The following is an 18,787-nucleotide window of genomic DNA, read 5'->3' as shown; positions in this document are numbered from 1 at the left end:
TTAATCTGGAGCTTAAGCACTGGGCACACACAATACCATTATCTATATCACCAATGAAGGTGATTAGGCCAGCTGTGTGAATACTGCACTTAAAATGAAATTATCAACTCAGCTAAGCACATAAAAACCTACCATCCATACATCACAAATGAAAAGCTCATAAATAAGTAAGCTGATTAATTTTCACCCAATCTTACTCTGGTGTTGCTTCTTTGGTACGTGGTATTGGAAGACCTCTCTATGAAAATCTTCACCAGACCATATTTTCCAACCCTGTCCTTTTTTTCCATGCGAAGAGAACTACGTCCTACAAGTTTGCAGGGAAACCTGTCCTTTATTCAAAGTGAAGGGAACTATATTCTACAAGTTAGCAGGTCTTGCAGTTTTCAGTTGTGTTAATATAAATGCATTTTCTATCTTTATATAACAAACAATTACATCCCTCCAGGGGAACTTGTGAATAGTTCTTTCTTCATCTTTCTTTTGTAGCACTGCTTGTTACTGGACCCCCTCAACATAACTAGCAATGTCAACTTTCCATAGACAAGAACCCCTTCTTGCTATAAAAGTGTCATTGCAATAATTTTCTTCTTTGAATAGCTCAGCCCCAAATTCATGTGGCACAACCAGCACAGACATCTGCATCCTCATGATTTAAAGAATTACTTCTCAGTAGTTAACAGCTATATCATATGCCTCGTGGTGTATTCTTATGGTGATTAATTTTTAGGCATCATGATACTACAGTTACAGTAATTATTTTTGCCACTCTATATTAGTTCATTTATTTTTGAAGATTTTCCTTCTTCTACTTATCTCTTGCTGTTTCCAGTCACTCTCATTCCTCAAAGTACTTTTTTGCTTTCAAGCTGCACACTCTGCCATTCCTCCCATCATCTGTGTACCCTTTTCCAGCATCATCCTGTATGTTTTGATATCCACACATTGCCATCATTGCAACCCTATTATATCCTTTCTGCAAACTGTATTGAGTACTGCATTGAGAGAGAGGGGGGGGGGGGGGGGGAGGGGGGGGGGGAAGAGGAAGACGAAATTATTTTATTCACTCTTCATGTATGAAACTTGTCCCCATGGGCAATTCATTAAAATGCTGTGGCATTCTTCACAAAGGAAACTGGTTAAAATCCTTGCAGTAGAAGAAATTTTTGTTACTAGAATTGTGCAAACAATGTGGAAGCATGCAATTCCTCAGTGCCTAGCAGTATGCAGGGTTAAATTACAACATATGTGAAGCATGTAGTGGTATGAGTGACACAACATTATTAATAGCCTTCCATTTGTCGCTAGAACAAGTGCTACAATTAGGAAGCTAGAGGGAATGTCGTTTTCTGTGAAGTGTATCTGTGCTCCATGCTTTGATCCACTGTAGGTTGGTGGCTGCCTTTCCCTTATTTTATGTATTGCTCCATCCAGGAATTTCCATTATTGTTATTTGTTGGAAAGATTTAAGCTCATTGCCCTCCTTAGTATCATTCAAGAGCCAAGAGCGCTCATCATCATCTGGTTTTTGTCCATCCCATATTCATCCATATGCCAGAAACCTAACATTACCTTGCACTGGCTCTTGACAAAGTGATTCACAAAATATTAGTACACATTTAAGACTTCATCAATAGTTTGTAGAAAAGCAATGGCAAAATATTTGCACTAGGACCTTGCCTACGACAGCAATACAGAATTCTTACATTGTCCAAATTGTTCTTTATCGAAATTCAGTGTTGGATTAAAGCTTCATATTACCTTAAGAGGCAAATACCTAGAGCTCAGTTTTAATCACGTTGGAAAGTCCAAATCTGTGAACATTGTGTTGTAGAGTGAAAGATTTATCCTGGTTATAAAAAATGAGTCTGGTATTGTCTATTTCAATCACGAACTAGTAATGCGAATAAATATAGCATTATGTGGATGAAATAACAGTTATGAATTAGAAACTGAACACAAAATTTTCCTATTTCAAAAGATCCATAGTAATATTTTACAGAGGACATCCCAAATACAAATCTGCAACATAACACAATGTAAATGTGGTAAAATGAATACAAGTTTGGAAATGAGAGTTCCCAACAACTGAAATAAAGTGATACTTCAGATGCTGACCAGACTGGTGTATACCGGGCAAAAAAGAGAAGTGTGACTGTGAATTACATGCCTACAACAAACTTGCACACTCTCTCTCTCTATCTCTCTCTATCTCTCTCTCTCTCACACACACACACAGTTTCTCATTATGTAGTAATTATACTTTAAACAACTCCTGCACCTAATGTACTCTAATGCTTAAGCCTCAGTGAGGTCTCTTACCTGCAAACATTTGAATAAGCTGAATGAAATTCTGACTTAAATTAGGAAATTTGATATTTTTGGGACATACCTCATAAATATAGGTGTGAGGACAGGAATGTGTAATTTTGAAGCTTGTCTCTCTTCCTTCCTGGCATGTATCGGGCCACTTGCCTGCAGTTGTGTGAGGTTTGAGCGGAACACATGGTCTGCCAGTGGGAGCTGAGTCAGGTCGTGCTCGATGCAGTGCATCTGTGTTTCCTGTCGCTGCATGCACGACTCGAGTTGTAGGTGTTTGCGTGCCAGAAAGCGCTCCAGAGTGACTGCAGTCTCCGGTCCGGAAGGTGCTTCTGGTTCGTTGCTACTGCGCACCTCTGTACCACGTACAACATCAGTACCATGAGGGGGTCACTGGTATTATGAGAAAGGGATGTCACAGAGGATTGAACTGGGATACTCTCACTTTTAAGAGTTTTCTACACTCATAAAATAATATTGAACCACCAGTGCATTACAACTGCACTACCGTGATTAAACTAAGGACTCTACATTCAGTACATTTTTATTTTTACGCTACAGGATGAAAGGTGTAAGGAAAGATTATCATTTGACACATGAAAACACACCTACAGCGAAAATTAATACATAATTAAGTGTGAACATACGTCTACAATTAAAACTGAAACACTAATTTCAGGAAAACTTGTGGACTATGAAATGAGAACAAACAAGAAACTTTACAAAAGAATAACAGCAACACAATGTTCCTACTCAAACTTTGTCCCTGTCTGAAGAACTGACAGCTATGACGTAAGGTCTTATACTCAGATGCCACTGCAAGTAAATGACAACATACTACATTATAACACATTTTTGGTTGCAACAACAAGCCTTTAATTAAGAGGTCCACAGTTTTTGTAGAACATCTCACAATCAGTTCCTGCATGAATGATACTAAAAGGAACAGGAAGTACACTAAACAAAAACAGGCTTACTTTAAAACATATAACATTCTGTGGAGAATACGGAGTGGAATTTTCAACCTAAGTGATGTACAGTTTTCAGGTAGTTGTAAAGATCTAATTAATTAGTATTATTTTATAGCAGTAACATGTGATCTTATGCACAACTGGACTAATTTGGTGAGGCTGGAAATTGGACACCTAATAACAGATTAAATACAGCCTAATGCATGCGGCAAAGTACCTGTAAACACTAAACTGCAATAATGCTTCGTAGTAACTACTGTATGAACACACAGGAACAGCACCTACACTGAGTAAACAAAATTTGTAACACAAGAGTAATGTAAACAATCAAATTCTTCAACAGCTCCTACAATTTCAGCATTCTGCGGTCAAACAGAATGGAAAATGTCACAGGTCCTCACAACCAATACTGGATCCACATGCCATCTAATTCATTTTCATAATCAGCTAAGTATTGATCGAATTTATTCCTGTTAAGAATTGGCAGAAAAATAATAAAAAATATAAAGGAAATCTACTGTACATGGTCCTCAACAAAATCAGAGAAATAAAAGTATTCACGTCATCACGTATGCTTTAGGCTACTAACGCAATTCAGCACTCTAGCTGCCACATATTTTATTTATTTGTAGAAGTTATTTATACAAATTATGGATTCAACTAACAGCAACAATGGCAGATCAGACACGCCACAATACAGCCATCACTCCTGCATCATAAACAGTGTTACACATCACACGCTCCGTAGACAGAATGTCTCATGACATTCAGAAACATATTGAATCCTTCACACTGCCATAGGAAATACTGCTGAAGCAGATCAAAAAAAGTCGAAATAAATATATGGAACAATAAGAAACCCTAAGAGTGAAGCCCATGCCTAACATCTCCCTCCATCACAGTTTCCGAGCAGTCATGTTGGGTTGTAGTATCATTAATCAATTGAATGATTTCACAGGCTTGCATTAAGAGGCACCGAGCACTGAGTTACTTGCTTGCACAACCGACTATGAACAATTATTTCAAGTATAGTTCCCTTGTTATGAAAAACTGGGAACATCTATGTGTGCACCAATATAGCAATTTTGACTGCTGGATAATAAATGCTTTGACTCGGTGAATAAGGAACAACTCTGAACAGAATTCTGTACTAGGCAGATCAGTTTCTACATCAAACTGAATTGTGCACATAGAGGTAGGAGCAAGGAAGCTCACAAACATCACAGGCCAAGCATGAATACTATGCAGAAGTGGTAAGCCATATTTTGAGAATTGGTTTAACAAAACACAAAACATCAACACAATTGAGGTGATTTGTGGATTTGAGTCAAAGACAGTGACATGTGGAATAGCTGAGAACTCTTTTCGCAACTATGCAAGGTGAGGCACATAAGATGTAACACCGCTTCATTTTATGAAAGACTCAAGGTATCAACAGAAGATTTTTCAGTAGCTGATAGTACCTATGGGAGCACAAAATTTTGTTAATTGCAAGCACTATTAATTGCTGTATTAATTGTAATACTGAAGCAAGAACTTTCTTTTTTATGGAACAGTATACTTTTTTAATGGCATTTGAAAACTCTTGGAAAAGAAAGACAAGAATAGTGAAATAAAATTGTTAATTTGGCAATGAAGCTTTTTTCTACAGCATCTGAGAAACCTGTTACAATAGAAAGATAATGCTTCCAGATTCCTGTACTGCCAAATAAGTACCGCTAAGAGAAAACCTCGTGCCGAGTTCTATTGTTGTATGAAGCAAGGGTAACAGCAAATTTTGGCTGATTTGCTTCTCAATTTCAGTGTATTACTCCTCAATTTTAGTATATTACTCAAATGCTTTAGCAACATGTTTCAAGGCCAACATTAACAAGCACATACCATTGTACTCTTTTTTCCAAGACGGTTTTGAATGTATTTATACAAATACCATATTCAAAAGAATCACAGGGCTCCCACACATACAATCATATGCTGAACATCTCATTTTGATACATTAAAAGATGTTGTTCTCCAATGTCCACCTGTGGACAGCTGGGTGCCCCTCTCCCTGGGCAGAGGTAGGCATGGGTGAGAAAACAGCTCACAAATACGCATTCAGGGAGCAAAGCCATTGCCAATGTGACCATATTGCTTCAGTCAAGCACCCACGGGAAAGGGTGGTCAAGTGGCTTACATACACGACAAAACGAGATGCGAACACGGTACAACAAGACTACGTGGCAAGCAGCCTATACTACCTGAGGCTGCCTACCTGCCTGCGGGTCAGCTGACAGGTGCTCAGGATTGAGCATGCCCCATGTGGCAGCAGTGGAACTGTCTGTCTTAAGCCATTTTGCAAACAAACGAAGTCTTACACAACACAATGCATAAGGATTTCAAGTGCAGAAAGTACAAATCAGATCACAAAACATATTTCTTTGTGATTATGGATTATATAGTACATCATAAACCCCACCAAAGCTAGGCTGTCTGTCTGTCACAAGCCAGAACAAAGGGGGAGTAATAGAGGAGCAACACCTCTTTAAAAAGCCTTGGTTCAGCTGGTCTGGCTGATAGTACCTCATGAGGACCCTTGCCAGGGTGACGGTGAAGTTGGTCAATGGTTTCGAAGGTGGAAGACAATAATCATGTCCCAATGATGGATAAAGCAGATGAACTATCTTCATTTAGCAGCATCTGTTCTTCAGAGAAGCAGCTGTGAAGGGCATCTGACTCCAAAGGTAGGCTTACAACCTCTATTCTATTACCGGGAAGGATTTGTTCGACCCACACTAGTTTGAACAACCAAGCATCATGGAATGTCATCACAAAAAGGACACCACCCCAGGTAGTACCTCTTTGAGGGAATCTACCACTCTTAGGAGTGCAATCAGGCCTGTGGATTCTGGGGAGCCTGCACGTAGATGCTTTGAAAACACGACTACACATGCAAAATTCAAGACAAAACAGAATTACTATTTTGGGACTTTGAACATCAATTCTCTATTAAAGTTGGGCAACACAAAGAGTTGAGAATGATGATGGACAAACATGACATAACTATCTTGGCCATTCAAGAGACCAGATACACAGATGAAGACACAATGGAAATTGAAGGTTCAGGATTTATTGTGGTACCAACATTTGATACCACACTTGTTAGGGATTGCAGTTGTCGACCGTGGTCCGTACTAGTATCACTGGACCCGCAAGTTGCCACTAGCGCCGCTCTGCGGCTTGTAACAAGTCTCTAGCGAGTGCTCGTCCACTCTTGCTCAGCACGTCAAGTAGGAAAGTAGTATAGCCTTCAGCTGATAGGAAGTAACCTCTAACAAGGCACTCAGTTGAAGTATGGCCTATATGATGCCTCTATAGCTATGTTTGTAATTATATTCCTCCTGACTATGAAGACTCCTGTACCACCAGTTAAGTACAATATATTATTTTTTACCAATGACTTCTAATTATTTTAGTTGTTGTAGACCCAAACCATGCAGCCAGCTCCTTATTCACTTCACTGACAAACCTGCTGTATATGCAAAGAAGAGATTTGTATGTTTCTATTTAGCACTGGCCACCAGTCATTCACATTGGCAATAATTCGTTCGTCGTCATCATAACATTTATAAAGGCAAAAAGGTAGTCAAAATAGGTAAGAACATGCCTGTACTTGGCACAGCTTTTGTTGTTCGTAAGAAGGTTGTCAGTTCAATCGTGGAGTTCTTCAACCCTTCTGAGAGGCTTTCTATCCTAACTCTCAGCTGCAGTAACAAAGGATACACACTGCTCAATATGCATGCACCAATCAATGAGGACAACAGATGTACTCCCGAGAAAGTTGAACAGTTCTAGGATCTTCTTGAAGAGCAGTTAGAGAAAATACCATCTAAGAACATAAAGATCTTACTAGGTGACTTTTAACACTCACCTGGGAACAGAACCGCAATTCAGATCAACAATTGGAAAGCATCCTGCTCACAAGACAACAGAAATGGTATAAGACTCGTAAATTTGTGTCGATTCTTCAATCTTCAGATAATGTCAACATTTTACAAACACAAGCCAAGTAAACAGAAGACTTGGCAATCACCAGGCAATGTGTGTGGAAAGAAACAGATTGATCATGTAGCAATCTCTAGGAGAGCAATTAAGGCAATAATCAATGTTACAGTACAGAGAGGTGCTCATTTTGACTCATATCATTACCTCTCCAAGATCACAATGAATTTCATCCCTCTTAATAGGGCCGTGAAAACTGGAAATAAAATTCATAAATATGATGTTGTAAAGCTCAAAATCAATCAAAACGTATTGGAACAATACCACCAGTGACTGACATTTGAATCTCATAAATGGACAGACATCGCCACCAAAATCCAACAAGCAGCTAATACTGCAATCCTAGAGCTAAAAAGAGAAAGCATAGATGGTGGAAAGAGGTTTGTGATGAGTGGTGGCCCAAAGAACAAATGCCTGGAAAAAGTGGAACTCAGCTAGGAGACCTGAAGATTTTGATGTATTCCGTGAAGTTCAAAAACATGTAGCCAGAACTTTACGAAGGGCTAATCGATTGTATGAGAAACAGCAGTTAGAACAGATCATTCAGGAGGATTCTATCAGGCGTTCAAGTCGAATTTGAAAGGATACCAAGCCCTTGTCTTTGTTTTAGAGACAAAAATGGAAAGGTCGGCCAAAATAGAAGTGGCTTTGCTCTGTAAGGAATGTGCTTAATTTCACTGTTTCCCACTTCCCAAACCTCCCATTCATGTGAAGTGGGTGGTTAATAGTCACTGTCTCAGTTGTTGCTCATTGTTTGAATGTGATGTTAGTGTATTTTCGTCACTCTCTGAGTTAAGGAAGAAAAGTATGCTGCGCTCTACAAATGAAAGTGTGTGTATAGTTGAAACTTACATCTGTACAGGTTCCTATAAGACAACTCATGAAATTTTTCATGAACAATTTCTGAGCTCAGTATTTCTGCAAAAAGTTGATAGCAAAATTGGAGTTGAGTCGCAATGTTTCTGATTTTAAGTGGAACAATAAATGTTCTGTTCAAACTCTGAATAAATTTGTCAGATAGCTTCTGCAACAGGCAGTGTGAAACGAATATCTTTTCTAGCTGTACTTCGCTTCTTACATCTGAAACCTTATTAATTATTGCGAATGGTCGTTTAAAAAGTGGAAGGCAAACTTGAACCAAGATCGTATCTTATGGGTGCCGTAGTTTGGTTCCATTTTTCCATCCTGTGAATAGCTATACTAACTGCTACTGGTCCGATGGAAACCACGCACAGTGCATAAAATTCCTCTTAAAAAAATTCAGTAAGCAAGTTTGGTGCAAAAGTCTGGTAGTCACATTATCAGTCCAGTGGTCTTTGAAACCACTGTCAATAGAGATGTTTATCTTCATATTTTTGAGAGCTTCTACTCTCATTCACCAGTCAGCAAGATATCAATGCCATTTTCTTTTTCTCCTTCTTTCAATGGGATGCCACATGTCTCATTGAATGTTGGCTTGTATTTATGACATCTTCACAAAAGAATCCACAGTAAACAAAAGCTTTGTGACCACCTCATTTGCAGGACATGTCTGCTTGTTATTTTCATCTATAGCGATATTTAAACGTAAAAGTGTATGAAAATAACTGTAAAATTGTAGACCAACTGTATGAAAATGTACACCGAAGTATTGCAACAATCATTATTACAGTTCTGCATAAAATGAGCTTCAATGTGATTTCAAGAGCACAAAACTGCATACAGGTGCTGCATGAGCTCTTTTCACGTAAGTTGTAATTTTTTAAATGTTGTGACTTTGAAGAGTATTTTCCAAGTTTACACAAAATTACATGTTTATATGTCTAAATGAGCATATTACTGATGTGGTGCCACTTTAACATTGTACAGACTGTTAAATAATCCATGCAAGTGAAAGCCTTAGTGAATTCAGTTGTGTGTCTGCTATGACATAACTGGCTCATCTGGAACAATGGCCTATATTACATTCAAGACTAACAGGTGACATTTGGATTAAGAAGTTTTGTTCTTTGCTAATGGCTTTGTTATGCACAGAGATATGAAGACAATCACTTAAAATTAATAGGTCAACTCTAAGAATGTCATCATTAAGAATGTCATCATGAATTCAGTTATAGTCCTTGAGACAAATGATTTGTACTGATAGTTCATATGGCCAAGCGGCTTGCTGCTGGATGTGGAGTACTGCACCCAGTCACTGCAGCTCAGTTGCTCTAATGGCAGAAATAAAAAAGAAACTCAACAGCATGCAGTTCCTATCTGTAAACCAAACTTTACTTACAGTAACTAGTTTTAATATATAAGTTAAAAAATTGAGAAGAATTATTAAGTGCTTAGTATGCTGACTTATACTTTTTATATCTTTTTTTTTTACTTCATGACACAAATGCAAAATACTTTTGCAATACTGTGAAACATTCACAATTTTTCTCCTTGTTTTAAATATTTTCATTATTAATGTGTTCTACAAGGAGCAACATAATAATTTACAATAGCTTCAACACATCTGAGTTATGCTTTCACTAATCTTTCTTAATGTGCCTACAGATCGAGTTATGCCTTCACACTTCGCTACATGGTATTTGGGGCATAACTTTTTGCATAGTTTACAGATGGAGTCCTCCTTGGGGTCGTGATATGACCCCTTCTGGAAGCTATGGATGACAAAACGTGTGTGCAAATGGCAGAGTTGTATCTTCAGTTCTTTCCACGTATCTGACTTCATCGCTTCTGTTTCCACAACTTTCCTCAGTACCTGCTTGGTTCTATTGTGTGTCTCCTCAGTGAGAGTTCTGTCTGCTTGCATCTTTGGAAGAGCAGAACATTGTCTAATACCTTCTATGAAGAAAGACTCCTGCACTGTTATGTACATGTAGCTCTTTCTTGTGAATTTTGAGACTGACAGCGATCTTTCTAAGAATCTTTCTTTCACAGTCTGCAGTTTCTTGAATTTTTTCACCATCTGATAAGTCCATATTAATTGGATTCCATATGTGGCAGCTTGAAAAGCATTGTCAGAGATGCAAGGATAAATTTTGCAGTTTATGGAAGTCATAAATGATTTTTGTTGTCACTGTTGCTCGTTCTTGTATATGCAGAGAGAAAATGGTTCCAGCTGTTTGCAGCATTACTCCAAAGTACTTAAATCTGGATACAAATTGTAATACTGATCCACCGCACGTGAGATAGTCTGCGACATTCTTCTTCCTCAATGAAATTTCATTGCTTTCATCTTTGAGCTTTTTATTTCAACTGAGTTCCCTAGTATCCATTTTTTAGTCCTTCAACATTTATATGCCTTCATATACTGTTATATGGTTTGTGTCTAGAATCAACTTGATTATTCCTGTCTGATTAGCTAGTATCTACTAGACAGAATAATTTATCAGTATATTAAGAGTTTTAACCTGAAGTAAGTCTTCACAATATGATGATTGATATATAGTATGTTCTCCCCTTAAATTTCATTGTGTGCTGCAGTTACTGTAATCAAAAAACTCCACTCTCATTGCTGTCACAATGCAATTTTGAATCGTTTCTTTCGGCACTGCTTGTGCAATTACTGACATTTACCTAAGTTTCAATCTAACTACACAAAACTTTTAAATATCACACCCATGACACTGTGCAGAAAACTGATCCACCATGCCAACAACACCTGTCATTTTCATTACTAACTGAACTAGCTGAGCCTATGTCTTTGACCACTGTACATAATGAAAATTTGTGGTCTTAAAATTATTGTCTTTCAGAAGCTACACATACAGTTTTAATACTGTGGGCTGTTCCTTCCTCTTATAACAGTTACAAGTGGGACAACAAACAGTGTCTTTCTGAAATCGGTCTAAAGTTCACGTGCTTCTTCCTTGACCATTTCTTCCTGGTGCCTGCAGCAGCCTTGTGCAAATCTCATTACGGTCTTTATTACACCTTTCTTTCCCTATTGTCATAACAGTTACTTTGTTTAGTTTCAAAGTATTTGCTTTCATCTTTATGACCGGAACATAAGGAAATATGGGCTCACCTTGGTCATTTTCTTTTTCAGTACACAAATTTGCAAGTCTGACCATGTAGCACCATTCTTCTTCCACTTTTTCACTTCTCGTGTTGGGATTGCACCATGCATCACAATGGACTTGGTTTAAAATGAAACACCTGTGAGTAAACACTACTAAAAATACCAAATGAAATAAACGATGATCTAGATTTCTAGTTAGACAAACTGAAACAAAAGAACCAGTTCCATGAAAGTAACTCAGTGTTAATGTTTAACACATGTGTGCATTCATTCTGCAATGCAGCAATGTGGCTCATACTAGCTGCTCAAATGCCATCCGTCATTGACTGTCTTCCTGCAGTCACTGGGCAATGAAACTACGCCATTGAGCTGTCATTACCGGAGGCTCGTCTTTCAGACCACAGATATTTATCTGAAGAAAAAATTAGGCTACAACAAGAAATTTAATATTTCTGGTTTGTTGGAAGATGAGACAGTGAAGTTTTCAGCAATAAATCTAATACTTGAAAGATCCCTACAGGGTTACAAACCTAGAGAAGAACATTGTCTCAAAATGATCAATTAGGATGTTTTTGTACAAAGATGAAGAATCATTCTTGCACATACACCTGTTTGACTCCAGTATATCTGATCATCAGAATTAAATTAATTGCTTATTCAAAGGATATTGATCCAGTAAAAGATGAATCAATGGTTTATAATGAAGTCACAAAGGGATTTACAGAGTACACATTTGAAAGCAGTCACAGAACAAACTCGTGTAATGGTAGGAAAATGTACATGGATAATACTGTCAACTGTCTCCAGTAGTGGTAGAGCAATTTCTACCTAAAATGTAGGTAATTTATAACCATCAGATATACATTTGCACACTACAACATGACAATGATTCCCATCCCTCTCTCCCACGATGATGATCAAAAACTTGCTGTATGCAATCAAAAGACACATTTTCCAACCACAGGAAATATAAAATTTACTTATTAGATTTAACAGATACCGATAATATATCCACTGGATTTATACGAGAGTATATTGATAAAACATAGCAAGCAGGATGTATTGGGACTTTGGCAACTAGCACATGAGCTTTGGTCATTACTGCCCGAATCACATACTTTCAGTGCCATCATCCAAGGATGAAACGGTAAGAGCCTCGCTGATATTCATTGAGCTTTCACTTCACCCTGTTCTTATTTTTAGCTCTATTCTTAATATTCCAATGTTCTTTTATCAGGGCCTTATACCAGCTACTCCAAGCACTGCTTGCTCTTGATTCCCTCTTCTTTACAAAATGTCTGACTATTCCCTGATCTTGAACACATCCCAACCGTTTTTGACTGTTCATTTGAATCAAGCTGTATGTCCCACGATTTTCTCAGGAAATACTGGTGTGGTACTCAACCTTTTGTGTGTGTGTGTGTGTGTGTGTGTGTGTGTGTGTGTGAGAGAGAGAGAGAGAGAGAGAGAGAGAGAGAGAGAGAGAGAGAGAGGAGGGAGAGAGAAGTCTAGGAGAAAGAAGGAGGGAGAGAAAGAGACGAAAGTAGGGGAGAGAGAAAAGAGAGATGGTAATACGGTACGCAGAATGGAGGAGGAAGACAGTGAATAGTGGGCAAGACAGGTGGTAAGGAGGGAAATAAAAAAGAGAGGTGGACTGTCAGGTAACAGGAGAGAGTGGATAAAAAGATAAGAATGAGTAAGGACTGGGGGAGAGTGATTGACAAGGAGGACAGGGTGGGAGAGTGGGTGAGGGCAAGAGAGTGGGTAATGTCAATAAAGTCTTATAGAGCCAGAGTTACTTCATAAAGAAGCTATCAGAAAAGTTACAAAGGCGAAAAAAATTTCTGGGTGGCAAGGAAGTTGCTATGAACATTTTGGTATTTTGGTGTCACTGAACCCGAATCTGTCATTGGTTTTTCCAAATTAGCTCTATTTTTAAGAGACAGGGTGTTCATCAAATAAACCTTTTTGTCTCCAATAAATACAAGAAATGGAAGTGGGAGTACCCTGAATTGGGAGTTGCCAACGTGACCTGTGACACCTAGTAAAGATACTCCAATGTCAGTATTTACCTCATGGCCTGAACTTTTCATGGTCAGATGTTGAAGAATTGTAGGTTGTGAAAAAAAGTAGCATTGATGACACTGAATACGAAGCCAGTATCTCTACACCTCAACAGTTCTCCCAGGAAAATCTCAGTGATCTTATTTAAGACCTCAGTCTGTCTAAACAAGCTTCTGCTCTCTTGGCATCCAGTTTCAAAGAAATGAACTGCCTCAAGCCAGAAACTGCTATAACAGCTTACCAGGCAAAAGAAAAGGGGCTTCTCCCTTATTTCAATGAAAATGATGACACTGTTTACTGCTACTACTTCTCAATGGATCTGCCGGAGTACCAACCAGAAGACTGGTGACTTTTTATAGAGAAATCTATAAAAAGCTTGAAATGCATTATGTTACACAATGGGAGTAACTATGCATCTATTTCACTCGCCCACTTCATGAAACACCTTGAAGAATATAACAATATGAAGATGGTTCTGCAGAAACTTCGTTATCATCAGAACAGGTGGCTTATTTTTGCTGTTCTGAAGATCGACAATAACTTGCTTGGGCAACAAGGTGGCTACACGAAGTAACCATGTTTCATCTGCATAGGGGATTGTACAGCTAAGCAACAACAATGGAAAAATGTGGCATGGCCTTCTAGAGAACATATGACAGTTGGTGTAGCGAACATCATATGTGAGAGTTTTGGCTGATAAGGACAAAGTCATTCTCCATCTGCTCCATATCCAGGTAGCGTGCATAAACCATTGGACAGAAATTCTAATCGCTTCAAGCACATTTGAATATCCTTCCCTGAACTTAGTCATCAACAACTTAAAGCAGGAATCTTCTACGGTCCTCGAATTCGCAAGCTTATCAATGATTCAGATTTCAATAAGTGATGACCATCACCGAAGCATCTGCCTGGTGTAGTCAGGTCCCCATTGCAAGGAATTTCTTGGGCAATCATTAAGGATGGAACTACGAACAATACAAACAACTGGTCCACAACGTGCTCATGAACTTTCTTAATTTGAAGCTAATATGAGCATAAAGGTAAAATTTTGCACTTCACAAAATGATAAAACATGGTATCCTATGACTATAATATCAATGAGTCATTCCTGGAATTGGCCAACTCATACAAATACCTGGGTGTAATACTCTGTAGGGATATGAAATGGAATTACACTCTGTAGGGATATGAAATGGAATGATCACATATGTTCAGTTGTGGGTAAAGCACGTGGTAGACTTCAGGATACTGGGTAAGTACAATCAGTCTACAAAAGAGATTGCTTACAAATCACTCGTGCAATCAGCTCTAGAATATAGCTCCAGTGTGTGGGGCCCGTACCAGATAGAACTAACAGGCGATATTGAATGCATACAGAGAAGGGCAGTATAAATGGTCACAGCTTTTATTTAAACTGTAGGAGAGTGTCACAGAGATACTGAAGCAGACTATCCAAAGGAAATCTATTGATAAAGTTTCAAGAACCAGCTTGAAATGATTACTCTAGGGATATACTACAACCCCCTACGTATCACTCACATCAGGATCGTAAGAATAAGATTAGAATCATTACTGTATATACAGAGGCATTCAAACAATCATTCTTCCCACACTCCATACGTGAATGGAACAGGAAGAAACCATAGTAACTGGTACAGTGGAATGTACCCTCTGCCATGCACCTCACAGCAGTTTATAATGTACAGATGTAGATGTAGATAAAGGTGCAGTTCCTCCGTAGCCACTTACATAAATTTCCTGACAATCTTTGTGATTTCCGTCATCCACGTCATGGACAAAAGGTATCAAGTAAGATTGAACAGCCACTTGATGGCATACTACTGCGGGAATCTCAATCATGACTGTCCTCATCAACCACATAGGAGACAACCACAAAAACTGAATTTTCTCATGTAAAATTGGGAAAGATTATGTTTTTCTTTTGTTAAGGACTAATGCCAATGTCGCTGTCTATTTCATGATTTTATTTTATAATGATTTAGTACTGTTTTCGTGCTGTTTCTGAGTTGATTCATAGTTTTCCTGTTCAACTCTATGTTTTTACAAGTTTTTTGGTTCAATAAACAAAATAACTAGAAAACTAGAGCCAATCTACCAAAACTGACACTACATTTGTGTTCAGTGCAGTAAAGTGACCCTAAAATAGTTCTCAGATTCTTGGCACCAAGATCTGTGTTGAGCAGTGTAATAGGTATGAACTCTGCACTTGGTCTACCACAGACATTTAGATTTAACTGAGCAATTGCACACACTAGTTTGATATTAACCAAAGATATCATAAAGTTCTTATTCCAGCTCTTTATATTCAACCAAAATCACTTATATAGTTTGTGTACCTTTCAACATTGGTTGTAAGTGATTTATTCTTTACTCTGCCTTTGTTACTTTAAATACCACCATCTCTACCTGCTCAGTTATAAAAATTGTCACTCTGAGCAACCATTTCATTGTGAATGTGGATACTGTCCTCTTCTGGTCAACTGGTGCAGAAAGAGAGGACAAAAGTGGCAACTACATGTACTCAAAAGTGGCAACTACATGTACTCCAGGAGCTGACACACAAATTGAATAAGTGTAGCCTCAGCATCAAGAATCTGTAGGATTTAACATAATTTTGGATATTAAATACTTATTAAAGTGACATCTGAACTTCCTTCCAATGAGCCATGCAGTCCAATAAGGACAATGAATTTATAAACAGAAGCACATGCTGTAACAAACCACCCCTTGGGTTTTCTCACTTCACAGCAAAAGGTTGGAATGTAACGCACTTGTAAACACAGTGGTTGGAGCCAGCTGTACCAGTTATACAGATACAGAAATGAAAGTTTAAATTGCCTGGAGCAGAGCTGGTAATTAAGCTAAGGTATGTCTCAATCAATCTGTGGCTGGCACATCTGTGTACAGCTGAGCATAGCAGGAAGCACATTGACTGGTGTAACCACATGCTCCAAAACATTACTAAAGACTCAAATTTTAATATTTCACTGTAAGGACTGTAGTGGATATCAAACTATAGCTGAGCATATGATAGTGTTTATTCTAAATAAGCAGTCACCTTTTCATATACAAAACGGAGCATTGCTGATTTATATTTTTTCAACACAAATTTTAGTCATTATTATGACACTGCACAGTTTCATAAATGGCATTAGTACGGAGATTTCTTATGTAAAATACACTATGAACCCTCATGCCTTACTCCCCATGAATTCGTACTGTCTACAAAAGGGATGCTTAAAGTCTGAGGTGGCAAAGAACCATTGGTGCCAAAACAACAGTAGCATAAAATATCAGTTTTAAGAATGCACCAGTGAAGTGGTGCCCACATGGAGTATCCCAGCACATTACCTACTCTTTAATGAGTTATTCCTTGTAAGAGGCTCTCTCATTGCACACACTGTTTAACTTGAGAAAATTAATTATGTCTATAACACACAAAAGGGGCAACAAAACAATGAATGGCTGTGAAATTATGTGGTATTTTACAACAGGACAACAGGATTTATTTCTTTGGGACCAGTGCATAATGTTAGAAAAATATACAGTTGAAATGGTCACAACTTTGACAAATTATAGCATGCAGTTTCATTTTAGATAAGAGTTCTTTTTACAAAAAAGGTAAATTCTATTATTTGCAGTAACTGCAGACAACATAAGTGATGATAGCAATCTACAAAATTAAATCTAATCAGAATTAAACATTTTACATTGGTTGTTTGGTTGTTGGAGTTAAAGGGACCAAACTAAACATTTTAAGTTTTGAGATACTTATGCAGCAGTACTGCATGAATAAAAAGTGAAAAACAGTTATATTTGGTTTTGATGCTGCTAAGCTCAATGAAAACCAAAAAAGAATAATGTATGGATTGGATCTGAGAGTAGCTGTACAGACTGGTAAGCAGCTAAAACCACTGACTACATTAACAGAGCTTATGTTATATGTTATTGTTTGTTAAATGGAAAATGTTTTGAATGTGAAACTGTTAACAGAGCATTCGTCCACTGGCTTTAGATGTTCGACATTCTGCTACATTTTAAATGGCAAAAGTGCCGAACTTGGCGAACGTCCATCAGCTTGAGAAAATATTACAAAACACCCAGTTATCAAAATTCTACTGTAGAGGAGCACAAAATCAAAATTTGGAAAGGCAGCAGCTCATCCACAGATGAGATGTGACTCACGGGAAAACATAACAGGTCAGAAAATCACACATCAGAAACATACAAGATATTTTGGGATCCCTTTCATGTGTCTATGTGCCATCCATCATTTATATGCAGATGAGTGGTTGCCTTTCCTAATATTTGCCTGATTGTTACATAGTGTACAATAACAAAACCAAATCGTCGAGTGAAAACTTTTAAAAAATGCTCTTACAATAATAAGACTTGCAGATTTGAGGTACTTGAGATGCTCTGGGAGGCGTGGTTTGACCAAAATAATGTGGCACAGAACAACAGCAAAAGTTTCAAACATATATTCATAATTTGTGTCTTACTCGATTCAAATTCCGTACAGGGCAGAGTGTAAAAAAATGCTCTTACAGTAATACTGTCACTACAATTTTGTAAGCCCTGAGCTCCTTCATGAACAATTAACTGCCCTTACAATAATACATCTCTACAATTTTGTAAGCCCTGAGCTCGTTCATGAAAAATTATTGGATTTCACCATAAAACAGGACTCCCAGCATTACATACTGAACAACACTGATAGCTTATCTTTACAGATGACCGAATTTTTCTTCTAATGCTATTTGACAGTTTCAATAAATACACACATGCTGTTGCAACGAGTGAAATACTTGCATATTCCATTCGTCCACACATGTGAAGATAGATGTAGCTGTTTGGAATACTATCACCCCACTCGTCCTTTACCCCATCTCCTCATGAGTTCTGCTAGGATTTCTTATTCTTCTACATTACTTGCTTATTTTGCTCCAAACTATCACACTTCCCTTAAACACTCTACTTGAAACCCACTACCTTCTGCTTTTAAGAACTGCAGTTCTGGCTGGCCGAAGTGGCCGTGCGGTTAAAGGCGCTGCAGTCTGGAACCGCAAGACCGCTACGGTCGCAGGTTCGAATCCTGCCTCGGGCATGGATGTTTGTTATGTCCTTAGATTAGTTAGGTTTAACTAGTTCTAAGCTCTAGGGGACTAATGACCTCAGCAGTTGAGTCCCATAGTGCTCAGAGCAATTTGAACCATTTGAACTGCAGTTCTGGCAAACAAAGTGGGTTGTATGTGGCAGAATCCCTCCTTCTGCATAACAAACCACAGGAATTATGATAATGTGAAGTTCTGGTAGTATATAAATGATTTAGGAGTACAAGTAACAACTCAAAGAATAGTAAAGGTGTTGAGTC

The 18,787-nt window shown here is 38.1% G+C and overlaps 1 protein-coding gene across 5 annotated transcripts in view; it reads right to left on the bottom strand.

Annotated features, from left to right (window-relative positions):
- Positions 1-18,787, bottom strand: part of LOC126187490 (uncharacterized) — a 1,186,162-nt gene that overhangs the window by 38,078 nt on the left and 1,129,297 nt on the right. For all 5 annotated transcript variants that reach the window (XM_049928600.1, XM_049928599.1, XM_049928598.1 and 2 more), the window contains one exon: positions 2,393-2,675. In XM_049928600.1, coding sequence (XP_049784557.1) covers positions 2,393-2,675 — 283 coding nt within the window. The remainder of the gene's footprint in view (positions 1-2,392; positions 2,676-18,787) is intronic.

The sequence above is a fragment of the Schistocerca cancellata genome, chromosome 5 (assembly GCF_023864275.1).
Source record: "Schistocerca cancellata isolate TAMUIC-IGC-003103 chromosome 5, iqSchCanc2.1, whole genome shotgun sequence".
In the NCBI taxonomy this organism is placed as follows: Eukaryota; Metazoa; Arthropoda; class Insecta; order Orthoptera; family Acrididae; genus Schistocerca; species Schistocerca cancellata.
Note: the sequence above shows the minus strand (reverse complement) of the source record. Positions and strands in the feature narration are given on the sequence as shown.